We start from the raw sequence: 23,765 nt of genomic DNA, 5'->3' as shown, positions 1-23,765 counted from the left end.
GGTTCAAATGATGTCATCTATGTAACTCGATGACAGGTCTTCTTCATGAAATCTATAATATAATGAGCCAGTTGAGTCTTTCCTGAGGTGACACGTCAGCATGTTTGTGGGACCCACGCCTTCTTTAAAAAAAAAGACTTCTGTTATGGGCTTCGTCTATTATTGCGTGGGCTTCACTGGCCCGTGGGTAGTGACTATTATTGGTTTATGGGCCCCACATTTTATTGGTTTGGTTTGGTATGTAGCAAATTCCGTTTGGTTCTCCGTGTTTGGTTTTATGTGTAGCCCCTTCAGTTCCGTATGGTTTATGAATTTGGTATCAGCCTCATAAAGAATGTTTTGTTATCCTTCGCCACTCTTCTTCAACCTCTAAACTCTGTTTGCAAACACAAAGTTTTTTTTCTATCACGATGTTAAGTAGTAGAGACCACCCCCTCCCTCCGCTTCCTTCCCTCCTTCCTCCAACGACGACCTCGAGAGCATCTCCGCGGCGCGCGGAGCCAATTCCGACTCAGACCCCAAGGTATCAGAGGACGCCGTCATGTACGACGACAAGGAAGACTTCTCTCCCGAACCTGATCAGGACTCTTCGATCCGCACATTCACTGCCGCTAAACTCGATCCCAGCTCCGGAGCCAACGGTTCGAGTCGGAACACTAAGATCAAGACGGAGATCTCGACGGTGAAGCTTGAGGCTGGCGTGAGCTCAGTTGTGCCGAAGGATGAGTCTGCTAAGATATCAACAGATGATACACAGACAGGTTTAGGTTTAATCACTTTTATGTTCTGTCCTTAAAAAAGTACATTGACTTATATGATCTGTAGGAACAAGCTGAGCGGCTCAAGTTTGTATGTTAAGCATATGATGTGGTATCTTCCTTTTTTTCAATCCCTTAGAGAATTTTCAGAATCTGTTACAGAGGATTCGTCTGAATAATTTTGTTTGTTCTAGCTTGATTGGGTTGAAGAACATATTTGCAAGACAGTTGCCTAATATGCCAAAGGAGTACATTGTTTGCTTTCTCATGGATATGTATAATGGATTTTCTTTTAACTAAAGTGAAACATGAGTTTTCTTTTGCAAGAGCTGTTCTTTGTTGGAAGCTTTCTGATATCTGCAACTTGTGTTGTTTACCCCCCCCCCCAGGAAACATAAGTCAGTCATGGTCGTAAGACCTCCTGCTGCAGGTGGTAGTGGTATCACTCATGTTGTAGGTGGCATCACGTATCGTCCAAATCACAGGTAAAGCCAACCTTCACGTTACTATTCCCAACATTCTTACATTACAACAATGATTTTCTTATTAGTTAAGATATTCCTTGAACTTTATCTATATTTAATACGCTTCTTACTCAAGGCCGAAAGCAAGTAGTATCTTGACTTTGTATCTTATTATTATCGAGCATAGATTTCTTATTTATGTTTTAAATTATTCTACATGATTTGTTGACCTTATATTCACATCGCAGATGTTGGGTGGGCAAATTCAATCTGTACAAGGTTCTGACCTTAAGGACGTTGAAGTGATGACTTGAATTGTCGTCCGTCTTGAATTGTCGTCCGTTTTGTCATTGAACCGTAAGTCTACACAACCATTATTTTCTCATCTCTTATATACATGAAATACTTATCGTAATAACTTATTTCAATTGGCATAACAGGACGGTGGTGGTGTACCTGTCTTTATGTGACGAAGCTGCGGCAATGTGTAGGAGTCTCATCAGCCAGGTGATAGAAGCCAGTCTGTCATGGTGGTCACTACTGTGAATCCCAATATATTTGGAGGTGTGTTATATCTGTAAACTTAAATGGATATTGAGAACGGTTTTGTCAATATATTCCAGGAATTAAATTATGCTAGAACCCATAATCTACGAAACACTCTGCGTTCCGCAGGTAACCTGTACCTCAACTCCACCCCAGCTACGATTTTTTTTTTTTTTTGACACTGCCATTCCAGCCATCGCAGAGTTCACAGCCAGGTACCAACTTATTAGGTGTTGCGGTTGAACCAAAATTTAATCATGTGCTAACTTATCTGATGATACCATCTATTTTCAGGTTAGGAGGTCAGTAGGAGAAGCCAAGGAAGGGATTAAAAAGAAGGGACTTGTCTCAGTAGGGATCTAAACAAATGCATCTCCAATTCTAACGGGCAGGTAACATTCATGGTTCCTACAAAGTTTAAAATGTATTTCAGCATGAGATAAGAATTATTAAGTAGTAAATCTACTGTCTTAGTGAAGACACAGGAAGCTGATTTTATTTGCTATGCTCGGGTTGTTGAGGTCCTGCGACAAAATGGCAGGTCTTTTGTCTTTTGCACTGGATGCAGCAGGAAGCTAGACAAATCTGGCACTTTTTTCCGTTGCAATCGTTGTGATAATCCCAATGTGACCGGTGTTATAAAGTGAGAAGTTATTATACTCATAGATATATAAGATTAGCGACTATTTTTTATTATTGGGATGACTGATGTAAACCTTTATTACAGATACCGTGTTGAACTATCAGTTGATGATGGGAGCGACAATGCCACTTTTGTGGTGTTCGACAGAAAGATGCTTAAACTCACTAAACAAGATGCAGCTGTTCTAGCTCTCGATGAGGTTTGTTATTTACTTTCCCACAACATTTGTTTATCGTATGCAATTGTAAAAATCGCTCTTCAGCTATTCAATTTTTTAACTTACTGCAGATGAATGGTGGTGGCGGTGATGAACTGCCACACTGCCTTAAAGAACTTGATGGAAAAGATTTTGTATTTCAGATACGTGTGACACCATACAATTTCACCTCAAACCACCGCACTTTCACTGTTTCTGGAATCAGTGACCACATCAACCCGAGGTATTATTATATTGTCAGTGCAGACTTTCATCACCAAGTACATCCAACTCATTTTAGAATAACATAAGTACATCTGTTTTCCAGACTTTCAACACCAATGAAGCTCCATTGTTGAAGGGGAAGGTAGTGAAGCATCCGCTTCTGTCAGCAACACGCTTGGAGGTCAAGGCGATGAGCCAAATCCATCCGGGTATGAAGGCAAAGAGGGTGGTGGCCGCAAACGCCCCTGTGAGTGAAGTTACAGAGCTGTTAAACGGTCAACACAACTCTGCTTTCGTCTCATTATAATTTCCTAAATTGCTATTCATTTCCTATTTCAGACTTTGCAATATTTTTCCCAATTTCCTGTTTTTTTTAAGCCATTTACGGCAAAGTAACTCTCTCGAGGAGAAGATTTTCTGATATTTAATAGTAAAAATGAAGGTTGACATAATATTTAGTATGGTGGTTCAATATACGTAACATGCCATTGCCATTTGCATAATAAACAATAGCACAAGAAACCATGCAGGATAACACAAACTAAATCAGAAAAATAAAAATTGGTCCATACAATTACAGTAACCAACATTTGGGCCATAGAATTGCATTTAGTAACTCAATTTCTATTTTTAGATGAATAGAAACCTATAAGAAACTTAAAACAGCAAACAGAATATGGATCACGATCCACTCTGCGTAATTGTTTCAAAAATTGGTGCAATTTCACCCATTGCTTACTGCAACTCCATCTCTGCATTATCTTTACTTGACATCTAAGGAGCCGTTTGTCTCTAAAGATCTGAACCTCTCACCAATTGTTAAGAAATCACATCTATCATTGTGCGTGGGGTTCCGCCCCTAGTATTTAAGAATGGAAAGGATCAGAAGTAGGAAACTCCCAGTGCAGAAACGGCTGAGACCAAACTACTGTTTATGTTCGAAGTAAATAGTTTGGGTATTTTAGAGTATTGGGCCCGTGGGAGTATTATACAACTCTTTCATTTATATTAAGGCTGTGCACTTATACTCCATATTCGGTTCGTTCCCCCTACTCGTCTTGTATTTAAGGACAAAACTTTAGCTTTACCCTAGGGTTAATTTTTAAATTCACTATCTCTCTTATAAACAATCGAAGTGTCAGTTAGATTATTAATAAAAATATTAAAAAAAAAAATTTAGAAAATAAAAAATAATTGAAAAAAAATTCTAAACCCAAACTCTAAACCCTAAATCCTAAACCCAAACTTTAGATCATTAACATAAGCCCTATACCCTAAACCCAAATCCTACACCATAAACACTAAACCCAAATCCTATATCCTAAACTTGAATCCTAGACCGTAAACCCAAACCGTAAATCCTGAACTCAAAAGATTTGAATTTGAGTTTAAGGTTTACAGTTTGGTTTAGGGTTTAGGATTTGAGTTTGAGTTTAGAATTTACGATTTAGATTTAAGGTCTAGAATTTGGATTTACAGTTTGGGTTTATAATATAAGGTTTGGGTTTAGGGCTTACAATTTGGATATAAGGTTTGGTTTTAGTATTTAGGGATTAGATTTAGATTTAGAGGTTAGATTTAGATTTAGGGTTTTGTTAGACATCTTTTTTTTTTTCAACTATTTTAAATTTTTTAAATAAAATTTAATATTTTTTATTAATTATCTAGGTAGCACATTTATTGGTGGTAACAGAGATGGTGAATATAAAGGTTCACCAAAGAGAGTGAACCTAACTTTTATCCATCATATAATATCAAGTACATGCAATGATCAAACCAAGTAACAAGTATCTCAGATGAAAAACTTGCAAACAAAAGTCAAGTACGAATTTTAACTACTTGGTTTGTTTGATTTTGTTACTCGTTCACAATTTTTTTTTAAAAAAATAATGACATGAGTTTTAGTCTTGCAAATATTGATCCATTTACTTTTAAATTTAGTTTTTTTTTTTTTGATAAAACTTTTAAAATTAGTTGGAGATGACCTTTGTAACTTGGCTTATACTCGTTACTTACCTCGTTTCACCTTAAGAAATAAAATACTGACGTCAACTCCGAAAAATGAAACAACAAATCTTATTATTTATAACTGAAAATATATAAAAACATATGATTTTAAAAGAAAGCCATTAATAAAAAAGATAGCAAAATTCATATAACTTATTTTCGTATGAGGTTGTATTTTTATTTTAGTTACTTGCGATGAATAATATTTTAGAAACAAGTATTTATATAGTATTAATATTTGCAAGTATTAATTTTTGCCGGGTACTTAATATTAGGCCTGGGACTTTTATCCGAGATCCGGATTCGATCCGAGATTCGATCCGGATCCGATCCGAAAATCCGGATATCCGGAGGGGCCGAATCCGGATCCGGATAGTAAAATGTTGGATCCGTCAAAGCCGGATCCGGATCCGGAAATCTTAATTTTTAAGTCCGGATATCCGGATCCGTAAGTTTTATTAATAAATATTTCAAAAATAGTAATATCTATATATAAAAATTAATTTTATTTAATATATTTTCATTTTTATAATAATATATATAAATTTTATGTAAATTTTGTAATATTGTACATAGAAATAATTAAAGATGTTATATATATATATATATATTTTAAATTATTGTTAATATTTTATATATATATTAATATTATTTTTTATTTATTTTAAGGATCCAAATCCGGATCCGGATATCCGCCGGATATTACAATTTTTAGGAGGATATCCGACACCCGGATATCCGAGAACCCCGGATCCGGATAAGGATAGTAAAATTATGGATCCGCCGGATAAGGATCCGGATCCGGATACCTTAAAATTGTCCGGATATCCGATCCGTCCCAGGCTTACTTAATATAGCAAATAATTGTTTTAAACAAGTGAAACCCAAATCTTAAATACCATTTACTTGAATGAGGTAAACCAAATACTTAACCTCCAAAAATTAATACATACTTGGCTTGTGCCAAAATCTACTTTATATGTCATAGCTTAGCTTTCTCCCTCGAAGAATACTTATCTCGAAGCTCTCCCTCCCCTCCCCCCAAATTTTCTCAAAACGTCCTCTTCAAAAATCATTACAAAACCTTTATAATAACAAAAAAAAATTACACAAGGGAACAAGCGATTTCACGGACTCTTTAGTTCGGAGACAGTGATCATAATCTGTTTACACTTTAGTCACGGGCTTGACCTCGAAGTTTGCATCGGACCAACAACAATCCAAAACAAAAGAAACATTTAAAGTTCTTACTGAAAAATATTCCAAAATTTCTTAGTTGTAACGCAATAAAATGCTCCAAAAATTTCTCGAAGTTTGGAAATTTTTCTTCACTTTCATACCCCACACATGTTGGTACGTACCATGGCAAATAATCAAATCTACATGCACTCATTACTAGTGGTTTCCACCCCTACAAGAGTCACGGGTAACACTTAAGTTTCACCTATATATTAACATGTTTATTTGCAAAAATATCAGACAAAACAGTAATATTAGACAAACAAATAAAGTAGCAAATAATGGGCTCGAGGGTTTCGGCTTCCTTCTTCATTTTCTTGATCGCCACGGTCATCACATTGCCACCAACGATCCAAGCTTGCACTCCTTGCACTCACCCTCACCCTCCTGTCCCGAAGCCTCCACATCAAGGTGGTGGTGGTGGCGGCGGCGGCGGTGGTGGAGGCGGTGGCGGTGGAGGCGGTGACGGTGGAGGCGGTGGAGGTGGAGGCGGTGGAAGAGGAGGCGGCAAACCACCACATCACAGAGGAAAAGGTGGTAGTAAACCGCCATATCACGGTGGAAAAGGTGGTGGGCCGCCGCATCATGGTGGTGGTGGTGGTGGGCCACCGCATCATGGTGGAGGGACATCACCGCCGTTTGTTAGACCTCCTCCGGTGGTTTATCCACCACCAGTGGTGAGGCCACCGCCTATCTCAAGACCTCCTCCAGTCGTCTATCCACCACCAATGGTAAGACCTCCTCCGGTCACAACTCCTCCAGGAATTCTCCCTCCGATCATTAACCCACCTCCGGTCACAACTCCTCCAGGAATTCTCCCTCCAATCACAACACCTCCAGGACTTCTCCCTCCGATCATTAACCCACCTCCGATCACAACTCCACCACCATCCTCTGGTTATCCACCGTATCATGGTGGTCCACCTTCCGGAGGAGGAAGTGCTCAACCAACTTGTCCGATCAACGCATTGAAGCTTGGAGCTTGTGTTGACGTTTTGGGAGGTTTGATTCATATTGGACTTGGAAATCCAGTGGAGAATGTGTGTTGTCCAGTGTTACAAGGGTTACTTGAGTTAGAAGCAGCCGTTTGTCTTTGCACAACCATAAGACTTAAGCTTCTCAACTTAAACATCTTCATTCCTCTTGCACTTCAAGCTCTCATCACTTGTGGAATCAATCCTCCTCCTGGTTTTATCTGCCCTCCTCTCACTTGATAACAAACAACGTACGATATATCAAGGGTTTCGAGGCTTTTGAATAATCTAAATATTTATATTTGTGTTCCTTTTGTTGAAGATCAGTTTTTTCATTAGGGTTTTAACAAGTGCTGTTTTTAATTTGTTGTCCGTTGTCGTTGTTGTGATGATTCAGCTAGGGTTTTTGCGTGGGTCTTCTTTGAGTTGTTTGCTGTAATCTTTCATTTTGTTTTGCATCTATTTGAATCTTTAATCTTATTAAGAAAACCTTGCGAGACTTATTTTTGAGTTTTCTAGACTAACATCCCTCTCTACCAAGATAAAGGTATGCCTGCAGAAAAAAAAAGAAGGTATGCATGCAGATATGGAAATGTGTGTTTACATGTACGTACGGAAAAAGCTTTTGTGATGAAACACAATGATAAAACGGTCAAAATATGTTTTACTCGTAATATTCTTCTATCAATTTTTTTTTGGTTCAGGAATTTTCCTGTAAAACATTACGAGAAAAAAAAATTAACTTAAGTCACATATACATGAAAACGACAAAATTGTAATTCCAGAAAGAAATAAAAACGTAAATTATTTTATCTAGCTATTCAAATCCAAAATGCACTTAGCTTCTACTGTTCCACAGCCTATGTACCTACATAGTACACAATATGTATACGATTTTTTCTTTACACAAGTTGAGTAAGGAAAAAGGGTTCACGGGCTCACCATCAATATAGACCCATTGAATTTTGATTGTTAATTCTGGACCATCCAAGTCGGAATGACCGACAACACACCATAGGCTCACCTTTCTAGCACGCAGACTGAAGGTCTAGAATTTTTTTTTTTTTTGGATTAGCCTGTGAGTATCCTGAGTTTATGAAAAAGTTCATACTAATTTCTAGAGGGAAATACAGTTTATAGACAAAACTTTTTTTTGGATATTTAAATCAGCCAAAAGCAATAGCTTATATATAAATATCATGAATAATGTGACTTAAATTAAAGCATATCAAAATCTGAAATGTGCTGAGGTTCCAAATCCATCATTTTACCATTCAACCACAAGATCCATAGTTTCAGTTATTTGTTTTAGTAATATTTTACAATGTGTGGAGCAGAGAGACCGAATAAAAACAATTCGTACGAACAAACTTTAATATTCCTCATTTTATTCCTAGCATTTTTAGGTTATCAGACGTCTGTGATTCGTTAAATTGATATATTGTTAGTTGAATACTATATTGTTAGAGCTAAATACTATATTGGGTTATATTTCTGGCTTTTTTTTGTGGAGTTATGATTGAGAGTCCGCGTTAACCTTTTATCTAATAAATACATTTCTTTCGGAAGTCGGGGTTTATTACACGTATTAGCTCTAGAATTACTACAGTTATCCCCGAATAATAGTTACCATTAAACAAACTATAACTGATTTAATGAACCATTCGCAGTTTCACAATCTGAATTTGTTCATACTTACACATGCATGGTTTAATCTTTGAGACAAGAATATGACTACTGGCAGGATAAACCAGGTGGTATTCATATATCACGGCAAAACCACGTCGTATTTTCGCAAACACAAGAAAAGTGAAAACAAACAAGGACTTGACCATCATCTTTTGTCTGGAGACAAACATGATTAGCGGGACATAATTTATTCGAGTCACCGTAATAACCTTTCCGCAATCGAGATCTCAGCAAACAGTTTATTCATCTTTGCGGACGATGCATAAATTATGCAATAAGATAATTCAAATATAATTTTCTGGATAATCAGCTCTCCTAGATCAAAATTTAATTTATTTTCAAACTATATTAATCAAACTACATTAAGTGAAAATTGGTGCTAACCAAATCAACAAAACAGTTTCAGTTATTTATTTATAAACACAACATGATGTACCCAAAACAGTTTTTAGCTTAGACATTGTCTCTAGAATTATTACAGTTAGCTCTAGAATTACTACAGTTATCCCCGAATAATAGTTACCATTAAACAAACTATAACTGATTTAATGAACCATTCGCAGTTTCACAATCTGAATTTGTTCATACTTACACATGCATGGTTTAATCTTTGAGACAAGAATATGACTACTGGCAGGATAAACCAGGTGGTATTCATATATCACGGCAAAACCACGTCGTATTTTCGCAAACACAAGAAAAGTGAAAACAAACAAGGACTTGACCATCATCTTTTGTCTGGAGACAAACATGATTAGCGGGACATAATTTATTCGAGTCACCGTAATAACCTTTCCGCAATCGAGATCTCAGCAAACAGTTTATTCATCTTTGCGGACGATGCATAAATTATGCAATAAGATAATTCAAATATAATTTTCTGGATAATCAGCTCTCCTAGATCAAAATTTAATTTATTTTCAAACTATATTAATCAAACTACATTAAGTGAAAATTGGTGCTAACCAAATCAACAAAACAGTTTCAGTTATTTATTTATAAACACAACATGATGTACCCAAAACAGTTTTTAGCTTAGACATTGTCTTCCCTTCTAAATTAAATATTTATGTATGTGGTTTGACACCATACTATCAAATCTTTTCAACTATGCCTATATTTGTCTTTTTGTTTGTTTTGTTACTAGATCCATGTGAATGAGGTATATTGAAAATAATTTTTTCATACCCCTATTTACTAAATTTTCTATTCACGGGGAACAAAACTATAATATCTTACACGCAAATGATAAAATTTATAGATTCTCATGACACTACGAAAATAAACCAGCTATTAGTAACGGATCAAAGGCTGACTGAGACACAGTGTTATATAGATTTTTTTTTTTGTGTGGTACTCTTGGACAAAACTAAATTGGTTTCTCATTTTCTCATAACAATTGTTGAATAAATTCATTAGATGGAAGTGAAGTTCGAATGGGGAAATTTAAAAAAAAAAAGAGACTCTCAAATTTTATTTGTTCCAATAATGTTTTTGATATTTTGGTCATTTGAACATGTCTTATCTCTCTGTAATGGAAAAAATAATAAATTGAATTTTAAAAATAAAAAAAAATATGAGAACCATTAGAAACGTATGTATGACTATTTATATGTTTAAATTTTTTTTTTAAAAATAGTGAAATCATATTTTATTTTATATTCTAGCTGGGGATAGAACACTCATTCTAGCTATCTATTTAGTCTAGAAATCGGATACAAAGTCTTATACATGGATCTATTCTGGATATATAACGTAAAAAAAACTTTCTTATATATTCTATGTTAGCTATAATTCATTAGGTTATATTCTAGCAAGATATCTTTAGTCTACCTATAGACTTATTACAACTTATAACCACGATTCTGTGAATTATCTTTTTTTTTGTTTATGTGCCATAACTTGTTCTACCTTTTACTTTATGTTATGCGAAGAATAAATTTTCCATCCTCTCTATAGTGTTCTGCACAACGTCGGATACATATTATAGCCAAATCAAAAAAATATGAAAAACTTTCATATTTCGTTATATCTTTCCTAAATCTACAATTAATCTCGCACAATATCTTCTCTTCCACGTTCTTCTCTCCCACAATCTTTGAATTAATTAAATTTCGAGCAAAGGTAAAAAAGCGTAGATTTGTCATTCGAACTCACCACTCATAACAACATCACAAGGTATATAACCACCAGGACACAAATACTCTTGGTACCACTCATGCGTTAGACCTAAAATAATATTAGGCAAAGGTTTGTCTTAAAGTATCAAGAATCCATCATCTTTACCTCAATAGTTCGATTCCTGCATGATAAAGAAAGGACCACGATTCAAGTATTTCTCATGTATGTATACACAAAAATAATTTACCAAAGAAAATTGGGTTCCAAGTGTGACATAAGCAGAAGCTGTAGCAGGAGATGCTCATGTGTTCTTGCTATTTATTTTGTCTCTCTCTCTTGTTATCACAACAAATCTCTTATGCCTCTCCAAATATTTATGTACTTTCAAGTGTCTTACGAATTCTTTTGGGGACAAATTTTATAAATACATAGGATTATGATGTCTCAGAAAGTGGCTAAAACTTATATGTTAAACTTAAGATATGATAACTTACAACAATAATTACTCTTGAATACTTTTAACACATTATGCTCTGGTTCAAAAAAATCATTACACTTAGCACATCAACGTTTGTTTGCAAGCTAAAAGTAATCTGTATCCGGTGAGCTACTCTCGTTTCAGAACGTTCATTTATCTCTCATCTTCAAGAGTAAATTCAGCTGGTCTATCCCAGTATCCATATTCTACAACAAGACAAAGTCAAAGAGATTCAGAGATAAAGAAACATGAGTTCTGATGTTATTGTCTAACCTTCCATCAATGGATTTAGAGTATTAGGAGTAACCTGAATTGTCCATTGAGTTGCCTGCAGAAACTGGTTTTGGCTCCTTAATCTCAACAACAACACATTCAGACATCGAGAACATTTTTGCAACTGAGGCCGCATGTTCCAAGCAACTGAAAATGCATAAACTCACTCATGTTCATGGAGATCTTTATCATCAAACCGTTCAGTAAACAAAGAATAGTGTTTGCAAAAAAAGAAAAAAACTGACTTTAGTTTGAAATTCATCATTCTAGTCTTTTTCTTTTTTTTTGGGAAGTTTACTCAAATATTACATATTTTAGGACAATTGACCAGAACCATACAAATCTTTTTTTATTACTGCCATTTTTTTTATACCAAGCGTGCCCTTTTTTATGTTATGAGAAAAAACGTATTTACAAGAATGTCATTACTTTTTAGTGCCACATAAACAAAAACCCAGCGCCACGTAGGAATTTGGTTCTGTGTTTTCATTAAGTCAGCCGTAAAGCGCTATATACGTCGTTACGGCTGAGTTATTGCTACGTTGCGGCTGAATTAAACAACGCGGCTGACTTAAGAGAAAATGGCTGACTTAAGAGAAAATGGCTGACTTAAGAACATAAGTCAGCTGTTAGTTACAGCTGATTTGCAGAAATTTGGCTGATTTATGGGATAACAGCTGGCTTACGTACACGCGTTACGGCTGACTTATACATCGGCAGTTTGATTTCTGGAAAATTCGGCTAAGTTATAGTTAAGACATGGCTGAGTTATGTTTCAACGGCTGAGTTAACGAACATCGACTGGCTGAGTTATTGAATTTACGACCGACTTATGGGATGTTGTTACGGCTGAGTTATATTTAATCAGCCATAATTGGATGGATTAACAGTAAACTCAGCTTATTTACGGCTGACTTATTAGCAAAAGATTAATTGTTAGAATAGCATTCGTTTGAGGGCTGATTTATTTGATGATACGGCTGACTTATGATTTTGCATCCTAATTACGGCTGATTTATTAGCAAAAGATTAATTCTTGAACTAATATCCATGTTTCGGCTGACTTACATTGTACATGAGGGCATACTTATTTAGGCTGAGTTATATATTCGTTTGGCGGCCGACTAACCAAGTTTCCATGCCATCCGCCATGTCATCAACTCGGATTTGCCATGTCATCACTAGTATAATGTTACAACAGTAAAATAAGGGTCTATGTTATCTTTATTCTTCATTTTTTTAATCTATCTTCTTCGTCTTTCTCTGAGATCTTATGGATCTGGTAATTATTGTTTCCGCAACTAGGTCTATAAACAGATTTAAAAAAATAAAAATCTGAGACAGATCTACTGCAGTCGTCGTCGTTTTCGATGATGATCGGTTAAAGAGAAGCTTCCTCTCCTCCACTGTCATGTATGGCGGTCCGACATCCTGCAAGAATGCTCCCTCTCTCATTGGATTCGTCGTTTTGCAGAAGAAGAAAGACTCAAAGAGAGAGATGAAGAAGCTAAGTCCTGTAAATTGTAAGAAAATGAGAGAGTTGAACAAAAAAATAAGAAAAGGAGAGAAGACGAAGAAGATGATAAATTTGAAAGCTGATTTTACATGTTTGATGACTCAGATGGTGCGTCATCTGAATATGATAACTTTATTTCATACAATGAGTCTCCAACACATACGTTATGGCTGAATTATGCATATGTTACGGTTGAGTTATGCATACGTTACAGCTGAGTTTATAATTTTTTATAACTTTATAGTTCTATAGTTTAGGGTTTGAAGTTCAAATTTACGAAAACATTAAAGTTTTAATATTGTGTTCAAAAGATAAACTTTATAATTTTATAACTTTATAGTTCTATGGTTTAGGGTTTGAGGTTCAAATTTAAGAAAAGATTAAAGTTTTAATATTGTGTTCAGAGTTGAAGGAATGATTTTGTTTCCGTCCAAAACATTTTGTTCCCCCCAAAACATTTTGTTCCTGCCCAAAATATGAAACGTCACGAAAAAATTTACACTCGATGGCTGAGTAATAGGAACATTACGGTTGGCTTATACTATTCAGATACGTTACGAGTGTGTTTGCATACTTTACGGCTGGGTTATGCATACATTACGGCTGAGTTATAATCAAATTACAGCTGACTTATGCATACGTTACGGCTGAGTTTATAATTTTTATAACCTTATAGTTCTAGAGTGTAGGGATTCAGGTTCAAATTTAAGAAACGATTAAAGTTTTAGTATTGTGTTCAGAGTTAAAGGAATGTGTTTGTTCCCGCCCAAAATACGAAACACCGCGAAACAAATTACACTCGATTGCTGAGTTATAGGAACGTTACGGCTGGCTTATACCATTCAAGAGATAAATCAGTCGCACAAACAACATAAATCTAAAAACTTAAAAATATGAGACAGATCTATAGCAATGGTTGTCGGCTAAGTTTAATTCTAAACCAACTCTAATCTAAAACCTAGAAACAAAAAAGCTTGCAGCCATCGTCCACAAAATCTAAACCTAACAAAATCACCGTGTGTTTCTTCCACATCACGAAGCCGCAAGGTCATTATTTTCTTCTTCCTTCGCCGCCGCAGTCCCGTTACCACGAGAGCTCTGACGTCTTCAAGAAACACAACGATTTTGTTACCTCCTCCACCACCAAGCTCCTCTGCCTTGTCCACCTTCCAGTAACAAGAACAAATTTGAAACACAGAGAAAGAGCGAGAGAGATTGCAAGAGAGAGAGGTGACCAGTGTGGTAACAAGCGGTGGTGGTGGCGACTACGGTAAAGACGGAGACCGGCGAAGATGGATCCGAGAAACGACAACAAGGATGACGTCGGCGAGTATAGATGGCGACGACGACGAGCTCAATATCCGTGACGACGGCGAAGTCCAGTCTTCTTCGACACTTTTTCATCTTCTTCAGCAATCTTCTTTTCTTCTTTGACGTTTCTTCTTCTCTCACTTCTAAGATTTAGAAACCAAATATACTAAGGCATAAGAAATTAATGATGATGTATGAATCTCTCTTGTTTACAAGACAGAAAGTGAGAGAGATGAAGAAGATCTGAGACTGTGAAGAACTCCCGAAGGAAAGAAAATAGGAGAAGGAGACGTCAAGTAGAAGAGAGAAAGTGAAGAAAAAAGCATTTTAGACCATTAGATCAAAATTAATCAATGGTTAAGAATTGTAATCCTTGTACTCAAAAACTAACCAATGAGGAAGAAGTTAGAAGATAACACCAAGATGGATTTGTAGCCCTTAGATTAAAACAATCAATGGTTAATGTTTTAATTTTGAGGGTTAAAATTATATTTTATATTAAACTGTATTTTTGATAAATTTTTAAATTTTAAAACTTGGATTTTATTATGTTGATTTTTGATGTGTGGTTTAAATATGAAGTTTAAAGTTTAGGGTATATAATTGAGTGAGTTTAGGGTTTGGTATATAGTGTTTTGGGTTTCGATTTAACATTTAAGATTATATTTTAAATTAAAAAATATTTGAGTTTTAACATTTGTAGTTAGAATTTATGGTATATGATTAATTAAAAATTGTTTAAAGTTTGAAGTTTAATGTTTTATGGTATAGGTCAAAGTATGTGGTTTAGGGTTTAGGGTTAAAGGTTCGAAATAGATATGGTTTGAGATAATGTTTTGAAAATATTTAACTTTATAATTTTATATTTGTAGTTTAAATTTTAAAATATTATAATTTTATATTGAAAATATTGAACCCTTAGACTAAAATCAATCAATGGTCATGAAAAAAGCAATATAAATTTCAATTTTAGTTCTTTTCAATTTGTTTTAAAAATTGCTTAAATTTAAAGAATATAGTTACGGGTTTAAATCAAAATTTAAAATGAAATTTTAAATTAAAGATTATTTTTTTAAATGATTAAAATTTGAGCTTAACTCTAAACTTTAAACCTTAACCTTAAACTTTAAATAATAAAAATATATCGGATTTAATGTTTAAAGATAAACTTTATAATTTTTATATTTTTATAATTCTATAGTTTAGGATTTGAGGTTTAGATTTAAGAAAATATTAAAGTAAGAGTCTTATAAATAAGAATTATATAAGTGATTGTAAGAGAATATATATCTCAAGATCAAGTTAAAGTATCAACTTCAAGAAACTATACACATTCAGTTGATTTGTATTCACTTGATATTGATAAGATGATCTTCAATATAACTTTCTAAAGTACTTGAATTCAGTTTTCCGATTTTAGGGTATGTTTGAGGTATGGCTGATTTATATAAACGATACGGCTGGATTATCTAAACGATACGGCTGAGTTATCTACATATTTTATGTTTTTAGCTACAAATTGATTAGGATTCATATATTTTTGCTATGATATGTCATTCTATAATAAAATAAAACTATTTATAATTAAAATTGATTTACAAATTTATTCCGGCTTACAAAGCTAAACCAGAAACTAAAAATAAAATCAAACCACTACATTTCCCTATCTCGGTTTACACTAAACCAAATTAAAAAAAACTATACGTAAAAAAAAAAATCTCCAGCCGCCTCGATGTTCCGTCTTCTCCAGCCTCTGGCTCTGTCTTCTTTTGGACCCCCTCTTCGCCTCCTGCCTCCGAATCTGTTCTCTCCGCCTCAACCTTGAGCAAAGAGCAATCCAAAGTAGCGGACTTTAACAACTACAAATCCCACTACAATCCAACAATGTTACGAGATGAAGATAAGTAAAAAGAAGTGAGAGTAGGGGGAAGAGAGACCTTGGTCTGCGGCAGTTCGGTGATGGAACAAAAGAGAGACCTCCAGTCACCTCGTCTCATCAGGCCTCTTGTGCTTCCTCCAACTTTCTTTACCAAAAAACAAATCAAAATCAGATTCAAAGGAGAGAAAGAGAGAGGGAGATGAGAGCACTAGAAGAGTGAGAAGAAGAGAGAAGAGCGAAGAGAGAGAGTGGGAGAGAGAGAGAGAGAGAGAGAGAGAGAGAGAGAGAGAGAGAGAGAGAGAGAGAGAGAGAGAGAGAGAGAGAGAGAGAGAGGCGGAGAGAGAGAGAGAGAGAGAGATGGTGGATGGTGTTGGTGACGAATCTGAGAAGCGATGGTGGTGGTGACGAACGATGGCGGATGGGAAAGATGGCGATGGTGGTGGTGACGAGTGAATGAGTGGTGGTGATGGTGACGAGAGAAGGAAGCGTCACAGAGAGAGAGAGAGAGAGAGAGAGAGAGAGAGAGAGAGAGAGAGAGAGAGAGAGAGATTAAGAATTGTCATCCATGTAGTATAAAAACTGACCAGAGGATAACAAAACGATGGATTTGTTGATGTGAATTGCTATTACTGATGTGGATTTAGTATTTAAAAATAATTTTAATTAAAAAAAACTAATCAAAGGTCTTTATTGTCATTTACTAGAGATATCCAAACATTCTACTAATTTTAAAAAGATGTATAACACTCTAGTAATAAACCAACTTTTCTATAACATTCTAGTATTTTTTTTTTTTTTTTTTTTTTTTTCTCTTTTTTTTTATTAGGCTCGGGGACTAAAACAGGATAGAGCAATTGTATTATCCACTTGCACTGCTGTGGCATCAATTGTAACAGGTTGGAGGAATGTATGCTTTGGGTGAGAATTTGCCCACTTCACCAACGAGGGAGAGACTGATTCATCATTCACCGGATGTGACAAGTCAAACACATAAACCAAACCATATGAAAATCTAATTTAAATATTATATAAATGAAAAAAAACAAGAATGGTTCATAACTCATGAACTTGCGGCAACACAAGAGACCTTTCAATAATATAGACACAAAACGTGAAAAAGGGTTATATCATAAAGAATCCCAAAAACTGATCACATTCTGCTAGTACAACCCATAGAACTAATTTTAGTTGAAAAGAGATAAAAATTTGTTTCTCAGGAAAAATTTAGGGTTCTAAGAATCTATAGAATTAATTGCATACCGAGTATAAAAGAACGTTGGTTTTTGATGAAATTGATGATACCGAGTATAAAGGAACTGTCTGGCGAAATCCATAAAGGAAAAACATATCAATTTCGTTGATTTGTGTCTGAAAACAAAGAGGAGGAAAATGACAAAGAGATTAGAAACAAAAGAAAGTGGAAGAATACCGATGAAAAAATAAAGATTTTCCAAAATTCTAAATCGCCATTAATGGATTGAGAGCTTTAGGTGGAGATGACGATAAAACTGAAAAATTAGGGTAAAGTTTAAGTTTTACCTCTCTCGTTTTTTTTCTTTCTGTTTTTTTTTTGTTTTTTTTTCATTTTTATTTTCTAATGTAAAATAAAATCAATTGTAGAAGAATTTAGTTAGGTTACTTAGGTTTCAAGTTAGTCTTAGATCTAGGTTTAAACTGAAAGTAAAGAACAATCAATTTAATGAGTTCCCGGCCTCTAGCACGGTACGTCTCGTGGGAGAACTCCTGTTCCCAAACTCCACTAGATCAAAGAGACTCTAACAACACCAAATCAGTGTGCTAGATAGTTTGCTTACAAAGAACCAAATACTCCAAAGATACAACAAAGCCCTTAGATAAGATAGACTTAAGCCTAAGCTATTTATCTTGTATTGTTGACTCCTTCTTCTTGCTTATTGAACTGATTGATCTGATTCTTGTTACCATAAACTGTATGTTTCCTTATGCTCGCCTTAACCTAATCACAGCACTAATCATATGTTATATATTGTGTGTGATGAGGTACATGAGCTGGAGTGGGCCTGCGAGTTGTCTTGGCCCATTACGAGTATTGTTGTGGCTGGCCCATATGGATGTGGTGAAGTCCAAAACCTCACAAATCTCCACCGTTTTAACTTAAGCCCAACCGTTGCCCCATGCATCCTTAACCGACAACCCTAACTCGTGTCTCTTTGGTTGAGTGAACAGATCAGATGAGATCTCCCACTCTCTCCCCAGTGTCTCTCTCTTTCTCTCGTTTCCTCTCGACCTGTCAACGCCGCGAGTACTTGAAGCTTCGCTGAGCTCAGCCGAGCTCCGCCGGGAAAGGTCTAATTAGCTTCACCATGACGGCGTCTCTCCTCCTTCTTCTCTATCCTCAGGTACATCTAATCCCTCTTAAGACTTTGAGAGAATAGGATCATTTCCAAAGATGAGAAGATGTTCAATTCAGCAGTTTGCTAATTCTTTGATTCCGTTTGCATGTCTTCTCCAGTGACCGTTTCACCTTCTCTGACACGTGTTCAGCTCTATCGTGAGCTTCATTTCCGAAGGCGATCTTGATTCAATCACCGCTTGAGCTCATACCTTAGCTCCATCATTATACTCCACCTCTTTCGTAGACCAAGTAAGATTTTGTTTCAACAGATTCTTCATTGCGTGTGTTGTGTTCTGTCGATATGACTCCTCTTAATGTTTTAGCAGTCGATTCAGCTCTGCGACGAGTTGATTAGGTTTCGAACCTGAAACTTTTCCTTGATCTGACACTGTCCAACACATGCTTTTCTCCTTTAGGTAAGCTCACAGGAAAACCTCATTCGTCGGTGGTGTTTTTATCTTAGGACAAAAGTAGTCACTGACAATTGTTTTCTGTTTTTCTCACTGTAGGTGTTATATCAGAGATGTGAAAGTCATAATTCCCCTCTTTCATAACATCAAACCCGTGACTGTTTGATGAGCTCCTCCACCTGAACCGAGCACTCTTCTCGATTCTGCTTCTACTCCGGGTTACTCCTCTTAATTTACTGTCACGATAGTATCAGTTGTCTGTTGACTCCAGCTCGTAACCACTAACATGAGGTTGTTACTTGTGATTTGCGAGGATGGGGTCAAGCCACCTGAGTCACCTGGAGCTGCTTCATGTCTAGTCAGAGGACATTCAAAAGCTCACAGCAAAGCTGGAACTTCTGACCAGGTACCGTCTTTGTTAGGAAATCCGCAGGGTTAACATTAGTATGAAACTTGTTTACAACAATATCTCATGCTTCCACTAGGTCTCGAATGAAGTTGAACTTGGTAGCTATATGCTTAGCCTTCTCGTGATTGACCGGATTTCTTGCTAGGGCTAGAGCACTTTGAGAATCACAATAGAGTTTGATCCTGTGTTGCTTGAATCCTAACTCTGCGCATATTTCTTTTAGCCACATTGCTTCTTTAGCTGCTTCATTCATAGCCATGTATTAGGCTTCTGTAGTGGATAGTGCAACAACTGCTTGTAGACATGATTTCCAAGAAAATGTATTACCTGCGAACTTGAATGCATAGCCTGTTACTGAACGTCTCTTGTCCATGTCTGTTGCATAATCTGAGTCTGAATAACCTTTCTACTTGTAGTGTAGAATGCTTCTTGAATGTTAAATCTGAATTCATTGCTCCCTGTTAATATCTTAGAACCCATTTGACTGCTGACCAGTGGTCCCTTCCTGGTTTACTCATGAAGCGACAGACATAGCCTACTGCAAATTCTAGGTCGGGCCTCGGCCCGACCATTGCATACATTAGGCTTCCTACAGCACTGGTATAAGGAATCCTTTCCATATGCGCTGCCTCTTCTTTCCATTTTTTTCCTGTTAGACTCTGAAGCTTGAACTGAGATGAGGTGGGAGTGACTACAGCCTTGGCGTCCTGCATTCCGAACGTTCTTAGCACTTTGTCAATATATTTTCTTTGGGACAGAATCAACGTTTCTTTCTTTCTATCTCTGATGATGTCCATTCCCAATATTCTGGATGCTTTTTCCATGTTTTCTTCTCAAACTCTCCACTCAGCTTCTCTTTAAGATCCTTGATCACTTTCTTGTTTCTTGAAGCAATCAACATGTCATCGACATAGAGAAGTAGATAGATGGCTTCGTCGGTTTTAACATCTCTCATGTAGACACATAGGTCTTTGCTGCAACGCTCAAATAACTGATCCTTCATGAAACTGTTGAACTGGTGGTTCCATCTTCTTGGAGACTATTTCAAACCATACAGAGACTTTCTCAGCAAGCAAACTTTGTTCTCTGTTCCTGGTTTTATAAAGCCCTCAGGCTGTTCCATTAATATTCTTTCCTCTAAGCTCCCATGTAGGAAGGCTGTTTTCACATCCATCTGTTCTAGTTCTAGGTCTAGTTTCACCACAATACTAAGCATAAGCCTGATGGAGACATGTTTTACAACCGGTGAGAAGATCTCATTATAGTCAACTCCTTCTCTCTGAGAATATCCTTTAGCAACTAATCTGCCCTTGTATCATTCATCCTCAACACCTGGGATTCCCGACTTTAGCTTAAACAACAATCTGCATCCGACAAGCTTTGCCTTCGCTGGTCTATCAATGAGATCCCAGGTTCTGTTCTGTCTATGAGATTTCATCTCCTCATCAGCAGCCTGTTTCCATAGCTTTCTCTCTCGACTTCTCATGGCTTCAATAAAGTACTTGGGTTCCTCTACTTCCAGATCTCCAATGACAATGAGCGCGTAAGCTACAAAATTTCCATCCTCATATCGAGATGGTGGTCTCGCATTCTGTCTCCTCTCTCTATCTCGTGCCAAGACATAAGTGTCTAGTGATTTAGTGTCTCCAGTCTCACTCTCAACTTCCTCACCGCGTTCCTTGTTACTAGAGCTGGTAGAGTTGTCAGATGATGAATCTTCTCCACCTTGATCAGGTGAATCTTTGGATTCGGAAGAACGAGAAGGTCCCCTGATCAATTTATCACTGAATGATACTCTCTTCTTAGTTCGTGTTTCACGATGCTTCTCTTTCTCCTTAGTTACTTTTGTGCTCTCCTTTTCTTTGGCAAGCGTATGCTTATATAGTTCATCCTCATTGAAGACAATGTTTCTACTTGTTCTACGCCTCCCTTCGTCTTCTATCCATACTCGATATCCTTTAGAGCCCATAGGATATCCTACAAACACTCCCTTGATGGCTCTGGGTCCAGTTTCCTCCTCTATCACATGAACATATGTGGAACATCCAAACGTCCTAAGGTGTCCCAAATCAAGTTTGAAACCTCACCAAACTTCCTCAGACAGCTTAAAATTCAAAATAGAGTTGGGTGACCTGTTAATCAAATATATTGCAGTAGCTGCAGCTTCTGCCCAGAAGCTTTGGTCCAAGCTAGATTCGGCTAACATACATCTCACCTTATCCATAATAGTTCTGTTCATCCTCTCTGAAACCCCATCTGCTGCAGAGTATAAGTGTAGGTTCTGTGCCTATTAATCCCAGATTTCTTGCAATACTCATCATACTTTTATTGCAGAACTCCAAGCCATTATCAATTCTTAAACATTTGATCTTCTTCTCTGTCTTAGTTTCAACTTCAGCCTTCCATTCTCTGAACTTAGAAAATACCTCATCTTTAGTCATCAAAAAATAAATCCAGACTTTCGTTGAGAAATCATCAATAAGAGTCACAAAGTACTTATTTCCAGCAAGACTGTCTGGTGTAGACGGAGAGCCCCAAAGGTCAGAGTGAACACACTCTAGAATCCCTTTAGTCACGTGCTTAGCTTTAGGAAAGCTCAGCTTATGCGACTTCCCAATTATACATTGCTCACAGAAATCCAACTCCTTAACATCTTTGTCAGTGATAAATCCATTCTTGACAAGTTCAGACATATTCTTGAGACTCATATGACCGAGGCGTGAGTGCCAAACATTAGTCATATTCCTTTCAGGTCTTGATAGAATAGCCTCTCCTCTTAAAGCTGTTCTTTGAAGATAATATAGTCCGAGATGATATCTTCCTGAGAGAATCCTCTTATCGTCCTTGTAGAAATTGACCATGAGGTCGTTGCCTTCATATCGACAACCTGATGTTTCCAACATTCCATACGAAATCAAATTTCTGCTCATATCTGGCGTGTATATGACTCCTGTTAAGATAACCAGAAAACCATCTGGATTAAGAATTTTAATTTTTCCAATTCCTTGAACGTTGCTGTGAGTGTTATTCGCCATTAACACTTTGCCTCCCTTGAATTCTTCCAAGTCAAATAGGAAGCTTTTGTCAGGTGTGATATGAAACGAACAGCCTGAATCCATCACCCACTCATCTTCAGTATCCTTGGTGCTGACGGTTAGGATTAGAGGCTCTGTAGACTCTGCTGCTATATTGGCTGACTCCTGTGGTTTGAAAGATCTCTTCTCAGGGCACTCTCGCTTCCAATGGCCCTCTTTACCACATATGAAACATCCTTTGTTTCTCTTGTTTTTCCTAGGACGTGACTTAGATCTTCCATTCCGGCTTTTGGATCTTCCTTTATAGGATTTTCCATTGCCCTTTCCAGATCTCTGGTCTGATCTTCCTCTATCAGTCACCATTAGACCTTCTCCACCTGACCTGGTAAACTTACCACTCTTGATCAGCTCTCTCTCTCTCTTTGGACCAAGCGGCCCCAGTAACCTCAGCTAGACTCAGTGTGTCTCTCCCATACTTGAGAGTCTCCTTGAGTTGATCATACTTGTTAGGCAGAGAGCTTAGCAGTAGGATAGCTTGAACTTCCTCTGATACTTCAACTTGCAGATTGTTTAAATCTGCCACTAGCTTTAGGAAGTCATCCACATTCTCATCAATAGATTTTGAATCAGCCATCTTGAAAGTGTAGAACCTGAGCTGTAGATAAATCCGGTTGGGTAAGGAAGTTTCTGTGTACAAATTGTTTAGTGTACTCCACATTGCAGCTGCAGTCTCACTGTGTTGAATTTTCCTTAAGACTTTGTTCCCAACATTCAGCACAATCAGGTCCTTGGCTTTCTCTGATTTTTCAAAATTTGCAGGGTCAATTGCAGGTGTGGTTGCAACAAGTCCAGCTATCCCCTTTCCCGTGTCCTTTATGGCAGACTCGGGTTCATCCTTTGGGTCTGAATCATCCTTTAAAAGCTTCTCATCAGTGAGAATCGCTTTCAATCCGAGTACTCCAAAGTGAGCAAGCATCCTCACCTTCCATAGAGCGAAATCACCATCACCTTCGAAACGGTCTATGTCCACGCGTTCCTTCGACGTCACCATCGAACAAGTACTGGTTATATCTCTCTTTCTCTATCCTAACCAACCTTGATGTAACATGGATGCTCTAATACCACTTGTAGAAGAATTTAGTTAGGTTACTTAGGTTTCAAGTTAGTCTTAGATCTAGGTTTAAACTGAAAGTAAAGACACAATCAATTTAACGAGTT

At 36.7% G+C, this 23,765-nt stretch overlaps 1 protein-coding gene and 2 long non-coding RNA genes across 14 annotated transcripts; 2 read left to right on the top strand and 1 right to left on the bottom strand.

Moving 5' to 3' along the window:
• Positions 1-304: 304 nt before the first annotated feature.
• On the top strand, positions 305-3,286 carry LOC111213591. Of its 12 annotated transcripts, XR_002663379.2 has the most exons (12): positions 305-761; positions 826-870; positions 953-1,033; positions 1,148-1,243; positions 1,471-1,579; positions 1,663-1,786; positions 1,898-1,983; positions 2,063-2,160; positions 2,248-2,411; positions 2,496-2,610; positions 2,700-2,851; positions 2,936-3,286. It is a non-coding gene; the product is annotated as an uncharacterized LOC111213591 (long non-coding RNA). The 12 variants fall into 12 exon arrangements; XR_002663375.2 differs by having other exon boundaries at positions 953-1,243; XR_002663377.2 differs by having other exon boundaries at positions 306-870.
• Positions 3,287-6,307: 3,021 nt separating this feature from the next.
• Positions 6,308-7,555, top strand: LOC111213592 (36.4 kDa proline-rich protein-like). The gene has a single exon (XM_022715386.2). The coding sequence runs from the start codon at positions 6,360-6,362 to the stop codon at positions 7,290-7,292; it is 933 nt and encodes a 310-aa protein (XP_022571107.1). The 5' UTR covers positions 6,308-6,359; the 3' UTR covers positions 7,293-7,555.
• An 8,444-nt stretch (positions 7,556-15,999) lies between these two features.
• Positions 16,000-16,527, bottom strand: LOC125593436. The gene is made up of 2 exons (XR_007329340.1): positions 16,378-16,527; positions 16,000-16,311 (listed from the first exon to the last, which is right to left on the bottom strand). It is a non-coding gene; the product is annotated as an uncharacterized LOC125593436 (long non-coding RNA).
• Positions 16,528-23,765: the final 7,238 nt, after the last annotated feature.

This window comes from Brassica napus, chromosome C9, assembly GCF_020379485.1.
Source record: "Brassica napus cultivar Da-Ae chromosome C9, Da-Ae, whole genome shotgun sequence".
Taxonomy (NCBI): Eukaryota; Viridiplantae; Streptophyta; class Magnoliopsida; order Brassicales; family Brassicaceae; genus Brassica; species Brassica napus.
The sequence above is the reverse complement of the archived record's forward strand: the minus strand, read 5'-3'. Positions and strand labels throughout refer to the sequence as shown.

What these genes read in the sequence shown, in the direction of transcription:
- LOC111213592 (XM_022715386.2), top strand. Translation starts at nt 6,360, where the DNA reads ATGGGCTCGAGGGTTTCGGCTTCCTTCTTCATTTTCTTGATCGCCACG.